The 13,649-nt window shown below is 46.0% G+C and overlaps 1 protein-coding gene across 1 annotated transcript in view; it reads right to left on the bottom strand.

The window, feature by feature from the left end:
* ofcc1 (orofacial cleft 1 candidate 1) overlaps nucleotides 1-13,649 on the bottom strand; it is a 186,146-nt gene that overhangs the window by 50,397 nt on the left and 122,100 nt on the right. Inside the window, exons 13-15 of the mRNA XM_039754152.1 lie at nucleotides 7,583-7,801; nucleotides 5,528-5,780; nucleotides 2,299-2,462 (exon numbers count right to left, since the gene is read on the bottom strand). Of these exons, the coding sequence (XP_039610086.1) occupies nucleotides 2,299-2,462; nucleotides 5,528-5,780; nucleotides 7,583-7,801 (636 nt within the window). The remainder of the gene's footprint in view (nucleotides 1-2,298; nucleotides 2,463-5,527; nucleotides 5,781-7,582; nucleotides 7,802-13,649) is intronic.

Genomic DNA, 13,649 nt, shown 5'->3' with positions numbered 1-13,649 from the left:
CCCTCAGCACGTGTCCCCATGGCCTTATTTAATGCCCCTGCAAGGACACTACACATCAGCAGGGGGCGCTCTAGTCCGGTAGCTTTATTTCAGAGAGGAGACCCTTGAGCAGGTCGCCTAGTGGCCTTATTTTATAATCCTGCAAGGACACCAGTGGCCACTAGAGGGGGCTCTAGATAAGTGTCCCTAGTATGGAGTGGAGACCCCCAAGTTGGTGTCTTTCTGGACTCATTTCATGGCCCTACTGTAACATAAGGGGTCACTAGAGGCAGCCAGGACACATGGAGTGGAGTGGACACAGCTGGAGTTTCCTGATTTTATGGCCCTACATAGAAGTTGGATGACCCCAGAGTAGAGCGGACACCCTGACATGGCCCGCCTGTGGCCTTTATAAAGTGGCCCTGCAATTGATGCTATCACCCACTAGAGGGAGCCATAGTGTGGTGTGAAGTGGGCAGCACTCAGCCAGACTACCAGTGGTCTTCTTTTATACTCCTTCAGAGAAACTGGGGTGGGGGTTCTAGATGGGCATCCCTGGGGCACAAGATCAAGCGGGCCTGCTACTGGCCTTATTTCACAATGTAACACGGAGGGCAGAAGTCACAATGTGGTGCTCTAGCTTGGTGTCCCCAGTTTGGAATTGAGACCCTTGAGTTGGTCTCCATACGGCCTCATTTAATGCCCCTATGGGCCACTTGAGGGAGATCTGACCTGGCACCCCTATTACGGAGCAGACACCTCTGAGTGGGCCTCCCTGTGGCCTTATTTAATGGGGCAGCAGAGACCACCAAGGTGATTTATATTGTGGTGTGAAATGGACTGACTAGAGTGGGCTCTAGCTGGATGTCACTAGTGTAGCGTGGACACCCCTGAGTAGACCTCCTTTAGTTCAAAATCCTAGAGGAACACTGAGGTCTCTAGAGGGCACTCAAGCCTGCTGTCCCTGGTGCCGAGTGGACAGCACCGAGCAGGCCTCCAGGTGACCTCATTTCATCTTATCGTCCTGCTCTGGCTTCGCACTTAATGTCTTATCAGACCAGATAAGGTGCACTTGGTCCGAAAGCTGAATAACCGTGAAGGGCACACAGAGCAGGGGGCGCAGGAAATGGAAAAGCAGCAAAGAGTGGAAAGGGACAGGAGGACAAATTGAATCAGAAGAGTAAAATAAAATAAAAAAGGGCAAAGCAAACCTCGTTAGTCGAGATAACGAGAACCCAGCGGCAGGCAGACGAGGCGACTCCTGATAAAAAGCACCAGGAGAGCAAAGGAGAGCAGACGAGTGGGGTGGGTCACCAGGAGGGCACGGAGACCACGGGCAGCTTCAGCGGGCCGGACCACCTCAACCTCAGGGCTGAGGGCAGCTAACCCAAAAAGTGCCCACCTTGTGTCTTGCTCTGTGGCAAGGTCAGCGGGTTATGGACATCATGAAGGAACTGTGCAGGCCCAGGAAGCCAGAGCTCTGCTATATAGCGCCTTTCACATGGACCTGTCTGTCTATATCATTCCTTTCATATGTACTTGTTATATAGCGCCTTTCATCTGAGTCTGTTACATAATGTCCTACATAAGTATCTATTATATAGTGCCTTTCACATCTATCTTAAAATTAATCTGTTATATAGTATCTATCTATCTATCTTATATATAACGCCTTTCACTCTATCTATCTATCTATCTATCATATAGCGCCTTTCATATCTATCTATCTATCTATCTATCTATCTATCTATCTATCTGTTATATAGTGCCTTTCACTCTATCTATCTATCTATCTATCTATCTATCTATCTATCTATCTATCTATCTATCTATCGATCATATAGCACCTTTTGTGTCTATTCTAAAGTGTTTTTCATGTCTAGTTACCTCACTGTTATATAGCGCCTTTCGTATGTGTCTATCTGTAGATCAGTTATATAGCGCCTTTCATTTCTGTGTTATGTTGCTTTTCTTATCCAGTCATGTGACTTTATTCCCAGTAGATGTCTGTCCACACAGCACTGTATATTCAGTTCTTTTAAAGGCGCTATATAAATTGTGTTTTTATTCATCTGCCTTGTTTAACAGGAGTTTGGAGCCCCCAGATGTGTTGATGCTGGGGTCCCGTTGCTGCCTTTTCAGTCTCCTACTGCCATGTATGGGCCCGTGTGTTTCTTGCTCTCACTGCGTAATGTCCCCCGTGTCCCAAGCCGTCGTCCCTGTCAGGGGTTCACTTTTTGTGTCCCCTCAATTCCCTTTCAATGCGCTATATGGACCCCCGCCCTTCCCCAGTCTTCTTCACTTCACCAGCCATCTTACCTGACCAGGTAGATGTAGAGGATGGTGAGGGAGCAGATGAGGAGCACAATGTAGAGGAAGAGGGTGATGAAGACCCCCGGCACCCCAGAGCCCTGCGTTCTCTTGAAGTGCCAGTAGAGTTTTGCGGCGTCTCCAGTGGGCTTCTCGGCGCTGTAGCTGAGGTTCTGGAAAAGAAAATGCAAACTCCAGTGGCCTGCGGCTCGGACTTCTTTATCTTTTTCTTTTTGCTCATCTTGCTGGCTGCTGGTCACTCTGTGCCACCGTCTGTCTCATACGTTCTTACCGTTCCTTTTTTTGTGTGTCTTCCATCATCACCACGAGCTCAGAGCCTGGCACTTGTCTGATGCCCAATGTTGTCTATTCGGCTTCACTGCTCTGCTGCCATTTTGTAAAACTTTACTCTCACAACAATTTCAAGCTTCCAAGATGAGGGAGGAAAGTGAAGGACCACCAGAAGTGCCACGTGGTCACAAGGAGAAAATGCACACCAGGCTGAGATTTGACCTTGGGACTCTGGGACCTCAAGGATGACTGCTACGCTCTCCAGAGCCCATCAGAGTTTCCCCTGCCCATTGACTGAGCCCAGTTAGCCCAGTATGAGGGGTGCACCAGTAAGACAAGGTCCAGCAGACACCCAGATGGCTCAGTTTAGAGATGCCCATCAGCTCAGGATGTGGGAAGATGGTTCTGTGAAAAAGTCTTTGCACCCCCAAACCCCCAATCTCCTCTGGCATTGCATATTTGAGACAATGAATTACCTCAGACCTTCAGATGAACGTATTGGAGGAAGGGAACCTGAGGGGACACACAACACCGTTTAGGGATCATCACAGCTGTCATTCTTCTTCTTCCTTCTATCACATAATCGGCTTCTGCAATTTGCTTCGCACTCAGCAGATGTTGCTGCCCTTCTTCTTCTTCTTTCTGCCATGTTATCTTCTCAATATGATTATCTTTTGCAATTTGCCATACAAAAGACACAAACCCCAATAACAATGCAGAGGTTGTCATTAGTGAATTTTTTTTCTTCACCAAGACACATCACGGGAAGCTTTTGATTAAGACTGCCAGGTATTTCAGTGAGGAAGGAGCTAAGGGGGTGCAATTACCTTTTCACATGGACAGGTCAGGTGCTGGACCACGCTACCACTTAAACAGATGAAATAGTAATTCAGATGTAAGTCTCTTCTGCTCCCCTTGATTCAATATTCAAATCTGAAGCCACTTATTGGGACCAAAAGAGGTTATAACAAAAGGGGCAAATACTTTTTCACAGCACTGCGAAGGGAAGTCCTGAGAGATATGCAAATTCTACATTGACAGGAACCAGGCTGGGGTGCAAATCCTGGACACTTTTGTACCAGAGTGCTGCCCACCATTGATGAGCCCCCACCCCCCTTGTTCATCTGATGGCCCCTTTCTAAGCCTGCAACTGTCCTCAAGATGAGTGGGCTTAGAAGATGGGGGGCTGTATGTGTGGATGGATGGATGGATGGATGGATGGAGGGACAGTAGAAGTCTACTCCAATAAAAGAAGGGGCCAGCCGTGATGTGCCGCCATTACAAGACCCCTTAACACCCGCAGCCCATACACTCAGGACCAGGCAGGTTCAACTCGACCCAAAGCACCAGGGCTGAGGATATGAAAGATCAGCTGGAGTGGAATGAGAGAAATGTAACAACACGTGGAGACTGGCACTCCAGCAAGACCAGGCTGAGATGGGAACTCAAGGCATCTGACCGCTGTACCTACATGAAGACCACCTCTGAAGTGTCCTCTATAGTTTGACATTAGGCCTGCGAGGGGTCCTGCCTTGTGCCCAGTGTTTGCTGGGATCAGTGGCAGCTTCCAGGCTTAGAAGGTGGATGGATGGATAGAAGGAAGGTTTGGAGAACCTGACAGGGCCTGCCGCTGGGCATGATGCCACTGTAAGGCACACACACACACACCTAAAGCCCAGGTGGAGTGGACGGAGATGACACCCACCGCCACACTCTGACTTCATCAAGGACCAGACTGAGATGGTTGGCAGAAGAGCTAACAGGTGCACCAGCAGCTGCCCACCAGCGGTGTGTCCCCATATGTTGTGTTCCCAGTTAGCTCCAGTATTAGGGTTTTAGGGAGACAGAGCGGTGCCCACTCACCCCCTGACCAAGTCCGTCCAGGCCTCTTGCCACCTGGTGTGGCTTGTTCACCTTGGCCATGCCAGGCAACAGGAGGGTCTTTCCATGCAGTTGCCCTCAGCCCTGGGTACCAGACTTTTAATACCCTTTAAGATTTTGAACACTTGGCTGGTGCCCCTTCTGGTTGGCATCCCTGCACAGTTACTTTCCTCTCTATTTACTTTTTAATTTCTCCTAACCATTAAGGTCAACGTGAAAGGCGCTATAAATGTCCATTAACTTACACAGGTGAGCTCCTTAACACAAACACACATACACCACAAAGGACGGGACCCCACAGTGTGACACACATACACACACACACCTGGGCACTCATTTCAGACTCAATCTAAAACACAAGGACTGGAGATGTGGAAGGAGAAAAGCCCACCATCCCAAAGAGAGAACATGCCACCTCTACCTGGCGCTCTGGAGCTGTGAGATGGCAATGCCAAGGACTCCATCAGTCTGATATCTATGGTATTTTTTTGTTGAGGGTTCAATGGCTGCCAGTGCTTGAAGACTCAGAACTGGAGTGGTGAGTGGCATTGATGCCCTTCAAACAGTAGGCACAGAGCTCAAGAGAACAGCACTGTCTATGCCCGTCATTGATGCCAGGTTCATGCTGTCACTCCCCCTGCTGGTATTTATGTGAAATCAAAGCATCCCCATCCCACCTGCTCTGTGAGTTTGTGTGACGTTTATAGCGCCTTTCAAGCTCATTTTAATAATCAAGGAGGAGTAAAAGAGACAGGAAACTGGGATGCCAGCCACTAAGGGCACAAACCATCTGTTTAAAAATATATGAGGTAACTGAAAATGTGGCACCCTGGGCGACTTGACGGGTCAGACAGCCAAGGTCGATGAGTGGCAGCATGGTGGCCCCGGTCAGGGGTGAGGGGTCCGTGCTGGTGGTCCTGTCCACGTTCAGTTCCCGGCTGGAGGGCCAATGGGCGCTCACAGCAGTTCTCGTCAGCCACGAGGAACATTAGGCCGGCAGTAAGCAGGAGAACTGAACTTCTGCAGGATGGGACCGGCCAGGCTCACGTTATTTCAAGTGACTTACCCCCAGGATGGCATCCACTAGAAACACCGCCAGAGGGTCCAGCGCTGTCCACAGCCCCATCGCCATGATCGAGTTTGACAGGAGAGACGGCAGCGAGTCAAACGCGAGCTGACAGCCACATCTGATCAGAACCATAAGAAGCACGACGGCGTTCAAGGTCAGGGGTCCCACCAGCACCATGGCCAGCTCCTCACGGGCACGAAGCAGGGAACTCTGGTAACTCAGCTCCACCGTGTAGAGGCGCACGCGGACCCTGCAAGAAAACACAAAGCGGTGACACGAGGGACACAAGGACAGTGAGGTGGGCACTGCGAAAAGGAGCTATATGAACCCAGAGGGCCACATGACCACCAGCAGGTCACTTTACACTGCGAACAACGGGCAAAGGAGACATTACAGGGCTCATAACATAAAATATGTGACTCCCACAGGGGTGGCACTGGACACCATGCAGGACAAGGCCCTGGGCGGGATGCCAGTCTACTGCAGGTTCCACAGTTGAACATGGGCACAGCTGCAGCCATAAATGAACCTGATTGGCATGGCTGTTGGGGGAGACCTGAGTGTCTGTGGGCAAAGGGGGGGTCCGGGGATTGAATTTGAAACACGGACAGGCTAAGCACTGCACCGTCAGGCCACCCTGACTTGGAAATGGACACTGACTGAAAGTGACAATGGGAGGAAACAAACAAACAAACAAACAAACAAACAAATAAATAAATTCTGCAAATGGCGATCACTGCGATGAAGTTTAATGTGTTTAGCCTTCTGTTTCAAAATAAAAAAAAGTCAAAAGTCACAGTGACGACCTGACCAGACAAACCTGTGAAGGAAGACAACATGTGGAAAGAATGGAACTCATGATAATTAGACAGACATGAAAGGCACTATATAAGAGCTAGAAAGAACAGCGGCATATAAGAGAGAAAAAGATGTGAAAAGATCTCTATATTAGATTAAGACATATGTGAAAGGCACTACATAATACATAGATAGATAGATAGATAGATAGATAGATAGATAGATAGATAGATAGATAGATAGATGAAAGGCACTATATAGATAGAAAGATAGATAGATAGATAGATAGATAGAATGAAAGGCACTATAGATAGATAGATAGATAGATAGATAGATAGATAGATAGATAGATAGATAGAATGAAAGGCACTATATAATAGATAGATAGATAGATAGATAGATAGATAGATAGATAGATAGATAGATAGATAGATAGATAGACAGATAGATTGAAAGGCACTATATGATAGATAGATAGATAGATAGATAGATAGATAGATAGATAGATAGATAGATAGATATATACTATATAATAGATAGATAGATAAGAGATAGATAGATAGAATGAAAGGCACTATATAATAGATAGATAGATAGATAGATAGATAGATAGATAGATGAAAGGCACTATATACTTGATAGATAGATAGATAGATAGATAATAGATAGATAGATAGATAGATAGATAGATAGATAGATAGATAGATAGATAGAATGAAAGGCACTATATAATAGATAGATAGATAGATAGATAGATAGATAGATGAGATAGATAGATAGATAGATAGATAGAGAGATAGAAAGGCACTATATAATAGATAGATAGATAGATAGATAGATAGATAGATAGATAGATAGATAGATAGATAGATAGAGTGAAAGGCGCTATATAATACAGAGGTAGATAGATGTGAAAGGCGCTATATAATAGATAGCCAGTCGGCTCTGAAAGGCCCTGTATGACAGAGAGAGATGAAAGGCACTATATCTCATAGACAGACAGACCCCTACTGTGTCCCACCCCACCCGTGTCTGCTGTCCCTCCTTTCCTCGTCCCCCCCCCCAGTGTCCCTTTCTCTCCTGAGGTCTTTTCTTCCTCTCCTTGTCAAGTCTTAGAAGTTGCGCCCCTGCTTTTCCTTCCCGGGTGCCGTTTGTGTGTTCGTTTGTTTCGTTGGTGACCTTCACACTTTTCTCGCTTGTATCCTCCCAGTTTAAATCCCCGTTTTTGCCCCCCGCCAGTCCCAGAAGGCTGACCTGTTGACAGGAGCACCGATGGCCTGCAGGAGAAGCCACTGGCTGGCGTAGTGCAGGTAGAGCCTCCCAAACCACATCACAGCGAGTGGCAGTGTGACGAGGACCACATGACGAAGGGAGCAGCGTGAGGGGACAAGCTGTGACAGCAGCCCGACAAGGATGAAACGTGTGCAGTCGGCGATTCTCCCGTCTGCTCCTCCTGTCTGTGAATGGCGAGGCCTGGAAAAAGAGCAGAGAAGAGGTGAGTGCGTCCAGTTTGCCTGACTTCTCGTCTTTGCTGTTGTCGATTTCTGCCTTCAGCTCCCGTGTCTCCTTGCACTGTTGTTGGTTCTCAGACCCCCACCTTCATTTATTTGTTGTTTCCTGGTGTTTTTCTCAGGATGTGCTCCTCCCACTGTCAGAGGCCCACCCCCAAGAAGGCGTGTCCTGTGCTGGTCTCACTGAGATGGTGGAGTTGTGAGCTTTTCATTTTATGAACTAAAGACCCTCGTGTCGTTCTGTCTCTCTGTGAACGCTGGCACACAGAGCTGAGCTGACGTCACTCGACTTGATGTTTCCTGACCTCAGTTTGGTTTGAAATTCTGCCTTTGAAGCCTCGACCCTCCACTGACTTTGTAAAGTTTAACAACTATGAGTCTGACTGGTGGTTTGACTGGTGCTTGACTCCTGGCCAGCAGCGTCTTCAACTCCCAGTCCTACTCCTTCTTTATGTCTTTGTCATCAGAAAACATCAAGTAAGGCCTTAGAAGATAAAAAAGAGGGAGAGGAGAGGACAGGAGAGGAAGACCTCAAAGCCCTGGCCTGAAATTACAAAACCTTCAATGAAATACTGACATGAAATTATTCAAATTAGTCGAAGTGGGCCAGAGAATTAAAGAAAATCAAAGACAAAAGACGTCTGAAAAAACACATGTGAAAAATAAAATTAGTTTAGAATCAACGATATAAGAAACAATAAAAAAAAAATCAAAATCTAGAATTAAAGAAAAACAAAAAAAGATAACAGAAAAGAGAGATGAAAAATAGAAACAAAGACAAGGAATATAAAGGTAAAAAAAAAAATACACAAATAAAATAGTGAGGAAAAATATAACCAAAATCACAAAAATAATATAAAAATAAAAATACAAAAATAATCTATAAATGAAAACAGCCAAAAAGACAAGAAAAAAAATAATAATAATAATTAAACAAACAAACAAACAAATAAATAAATAAAAGGGAGAAAAAAGGGAAAATATGACCAAAAATTATTAGAAGCATAAAAATAACAACAAAATGGAAAAAAAAGTTTTAAAATTCAAAAATCAAAAATGACCTGCAAGGAGTTAAAAGCCAAATGCCAAAAAAAAGTGAAAAATACAAAATTAAATGATAATATAATCATGCTAACGATAAAAAAAATGGATATACAAGAAAAATCTATCTATCTATCTATCTATCTATCTATCTATCTATCTATCATATAGTGCCTTTCACTCTATCTATCTATCTATCTATCTATCTATCTATCTATTTATTTATCTATCTATCTATTATATAGTGCCTTTCACTCTATCTATCTATCTATCTATCTATCTATCTATCTATCTATCTATCTATCATATAGCGCCTTTCACTCTATCTATCTATCTATCGTCACACATGTGCACTTAGGGCACAGCCAAATGGTGTAACATGAAGCATACAAGTCACCAGGTTAAGAGTTGGCACTGCCCATGGATGCCTTTCTTCTTTCCTCTGTCAGACCCCCCAAATGACTGATCCAAAACTCGTCCTTCCCCTTCCTGTGCAGATGACCTCACTTCTGTACCACCCTGATGACATCATTTCCTTGCCATACTGATGCCATCTTTTCATTCCCTGCTGTTTGTATAAAGTCGTCCCCTTTGTCACATTCACTTGTCCCTTGTTATTTTACAGATAGGCGGGTATCGGTCGCTATTGTTTACTCAGTGACAATATACGGGACAAATCCCCAAATCTCAGTTTTGTGTTGTCTCCGGTACTTCACAATATATTTATTTATATACACACACACAAAAGAAATAAGGCATAATGATCCAAAAATGAAGCTACAGTCCAAAAATAGAAAAGTAACCTGTAAAGAAGTGAAGGCCAAAAAATGTTTAAAGATGGAAAGGGCGAAAGCAAACGCAGGAGGATGGCAGGCCAAGTGAGGGTCAATCAGCCCTGAGAATCCCCAAAAAACGGCCAGCAGCCCAAAGAGCCAAAAGCACAAAGAAGCCAAAGTTTAGCAGATGCTGTGACAATGCGAGAGCAAATGGGGCCGACAAAGCCATGAAGTCACTGGCGCCTCGGCTGTCACCCTGGGGCTCTGATGGCAGCCCAATGAAGAAGAGCATAAAAGTGATGAGCCTTGGCACACCTTGGCACGCCATGGACCCTGGCAGAAGGTGCCACTTATGGCACTCCGGTCGCTGAGTGAGCCTGACTGGCACCTGGGGGTGGGTGGAGTGGGCAGATGCTGAAAACAAAGATGGTATGGTGGGGGGATGTGGGGTCATGGGGGAGTCCGTTCTTCCATCTGCCACTCTATATAGCGCCTTTGCCATTTTCTGAACTCACAAGCCGTGTGATGCAAACACATCTGTCAGTGGAACATACGGGGGGCTGAATAGAAATCCTAGAGAGAAAGTGTAAAGTTAAAAGGGCGGCCGCGTGCAGAAACTCGGCGGAGGAGATGGAGGCAAGATGCCGCGGTGTCAAAGGCGATTAGGCGGCCCCTCTAAATCCGACTTGACTTCAATCTTCTCTGTAATGAAGATATTGATGATGCATGAACAGAAAGATTTTTCCTTGTCTTTTTGTAAAGGCTCATCACGGCAGAGGAGCTAAGTGGCTCTGAAGGCTCTTCTCACCACTGAAATTATTCATTTTTTTTCACCTTTAATTATAAGGAATCAGAAGGGGGCGCGTGTCTCGTGGGCACACTCAGGAAGAGACGTTGGCCATTGGGCATGAAATTATTTGAATCAGCAGGCACTCAGAAAAGGAAAAAATCAAAAGCCCTCAGAATCCTAAAAGTCTTTAACCCACTTTCCTTATTGATGCTGACTGGGAGTTGGCACGAGCAATATGCAGACTGCTCTGGGCGCCGTCCGTCACCCACCCACTCAGCCGTCCGTTTTCTGAACGTCCTTCATCGGGAATGCCATTACCAAGAAGGCAGTGGGCTAAGCGAGTGAGCCAATAAAACACGTTGAGAACCGCCATCGCATTAGCCAAAGTGCTGCACATTGAAAACGTCAAGGGGCACAGGGCAACAGGGTGGCAGACCTTGTGGTCAATAAAACGGGGGTCTTAAATACTCATAGAGACAGGCGAGTGTTGAGTCTCCATTGAACAGCAGCAACAGGTGAAGAAGTTCCCTCCTCCATCAAGGGGCCGGCTGTCCCACAATCTACAAAGGCCCGACCCCCTTAGGTTTCAACCAGAATTGAGACCCAAAAAACAGCTGACATGATGACCGCAATGACCTGGTGGGTAGGGGGGGTGGAGGGGGGAGCCAAACCAGGAAAAGCTTTAAAAGCCAAAAGTCAAAGATTAACATGAATCCTAAAATGCACTGGCAGCCAATGCAGGGACGCTAGAGCTGGGGTGATGTGACCGCACTTCTTGATGCCAGCTGCAGACGTAACACGTGGGACAGACTGGCACCCCAATAATCTAAATGGGAGGATTTCAAGGTGCGGATCGCTTCATTAAATGACAATAAGGGCTTCACCTCAGGAGTCATTCTAAGCTGGAAAGAAAAATGTCACCCTTGACAAGCAACACACAAAGGGACACAAGAAAGGGGAAAAAAGGTCACTGACCTAGAAGAAGAAAACTTGTGATCCCACACGTCTCTGCTCCACCAGAGTAGCCATTATAAAGACCGGACTGGCCAATGAGTGAGCAGCCTCCAGATTCAGAACACGGGAACAGTCCAGGAAGTTCGCCAATCCCAACCGCCTCATTTCACTAAAATGGTGCCAAGTGGAGTTTCGAAGGGGCCGCTAAGTTTAATTTTCCGCTACACAAGTCCCTCTTGTCTTCCATGTGGCGCTGGTTCTCTGAGTGAAGAAAAAAGTCCCAACAGTTGTATAAAATCTGCGCTCGGCCAGTTTCTCTCGGTGCCCCTGTGTTCTTATTGAAAAAAGTAACAGCCGGGACCCCCTCTGCGGATCACTTGAAACGCTTCAGTCGTGCCACCTCTTAGTCCCTGTCCGCATACTCACACAAGTCACCCCTTCTCAGTCAATTTCCATGGTCCTGAATCCGCCTCAATGCTTTTCACTTCACTTGTTCTCCGTGGTCCTGAGCCATCCTAGTGGCTCTCCTCTGGACTTTCTCAGGTGCTGCTGTGTCTTTTGTAACATGGAGGCCAAACCTGCACAGAATCATTCAGGAATGTGCTATATAACTTAAGAAGAACCTCCCTGGACGTGTACTCCACCTATCATGGTCCTACATAACCTAGAAGATAATTAATCAGCCTTCTTAAACCTTAAACTGCTGGAACCAGTTATAGTCGGTTCACAGTGCAATCTGTCAGCACTCCAGAGTTGATCAGTCCGTTCCATAAATTCGTCGAGCAGCCAGCTTGTGAGCTTTAGCGCCCCCTAGTGAATGAGCATCACTGTCCCTGGGGTTCAGCTGCTGCACTAGACTGGCCTGCCAGCATCAGCGTTGGCCTCTGTGTGCAGCCAGTTCAAGTGCAGTCGGTGATTCACTGAATTTCATCAATGGCGTCTGTTGCACCTTCTACATATCATAATGGAATGTTGCAGCCATTTTTAAGAGTTCATTGGCGGTGTGTAAAAGGATCAGAGTTACAGTAATTGTGAAAAAAAAAAATATGTGTTCCATTAAAATTTCACTTTTTCTGGGTGAATTGTGACGTTTCCTTAAAAAGTGCAGGAAAAAAGTATTTGGCATCCGGGAGTGCATTAACCCACCAAGTATGTGGTGGTTTAAGGGTTAACTGCTTTCTCAATGATTGCTCTCCATGGTCCTGAATCAGCCATGTGGTTCTCCTCTGGACTTCCTCAGGTGTTGCTATGTCTTTTGTAACATGGAGGCCAAACCTGCATAGAGTCATTCAGGTATGGCCTCACAAGTGTGCTATATAATTTAAGAAGAACCTCCCTGGACTTGCACTCTACCTATCATGGTCCTACATAACCTAGCAGATAATCAATCAGCCTTCTTAGCTGCTTTCTCATTGACTGCTCTCCATGGTCCTGAATCAGCCAAGTGCACCTTCTCAGGTGCTGCTGTGTCTTTTGCAATATGGAGGCCAGCGTTACACACAGAACTGCAGGTGAGGCCTCACTAGTGTGTTATGAAACCTAAGGACAGCCTGCCATGACTTCTAATTCTTAAATGAATAAAAGCATAATGTGCACATAAAATGAGAAGGACAGAGTCCATTAAGAAGGTCAATAGAATGTTAAGTAATGTGGCAGCATGGAGGCTACACTTAAGGTTTATAACACACTTGTATGGCCTCACGTGCTGTGTACAGGTGTGCTCGCCATATTACAAGAACGACACAGCAGCAGCACTAGAGAAAGAGCAGAGGCTGATTGAGGTCTATGGAGAGCAATCAGTAAGAAACCCATTAAGGAGGCTAATAGATGTTAGGTCATGTGGCATCATGATAAGTGGAGTACAAGTCCATGGAGGTCCATCTTAAGTTATATAGTGCACTAGTGAGGTCATACCTTCTTAAGAAACCCATTAAGAAGGCTAATAGATGTTAGGTGATAGAGCAGCGTGATAAGTCCAGGGAGGTCCTCCTTAACTTATAGAGTGCACTAGTGAGGCCATACCTGAAGTACTTTGTGCAGATTTAGTCTCCATATTACAAACAAGACACAGCAAAACTGGAGAACGAGCAAATGGGCTGAATCAGGACCATGGAGAGCAATCAGTGATAAAGACATTACGATGACAAATAGCAGTTAGGTCGGTCATGTAGCGTCATGATAAGTGGAGTACAAGTCCACAGAGGTCCTTCTCAAGTTATATAGTGCACGAGTGAGGCCATAACTTCATA

Source organism: Polypterus senegalus, chromosome 5, assembly GCF_016835505.1.
Source record: "Polypterus senegalus isolate Bchr_013 chromosome 5, ASM1683550v1, whole genome shotgun sequence".
Classification (NCBI taxonomy): domain Eukaryota; kingdom Metazoa; phylum Chordata; class Cladistia; order Polypteriformes; family Polypteridae; genus Polypterus; species Polypterus senegalus.
Note: the sequence above shows the minus strand (reverse complement) of the source record. Positions and strands in the feature narration are given on the sequence as shown.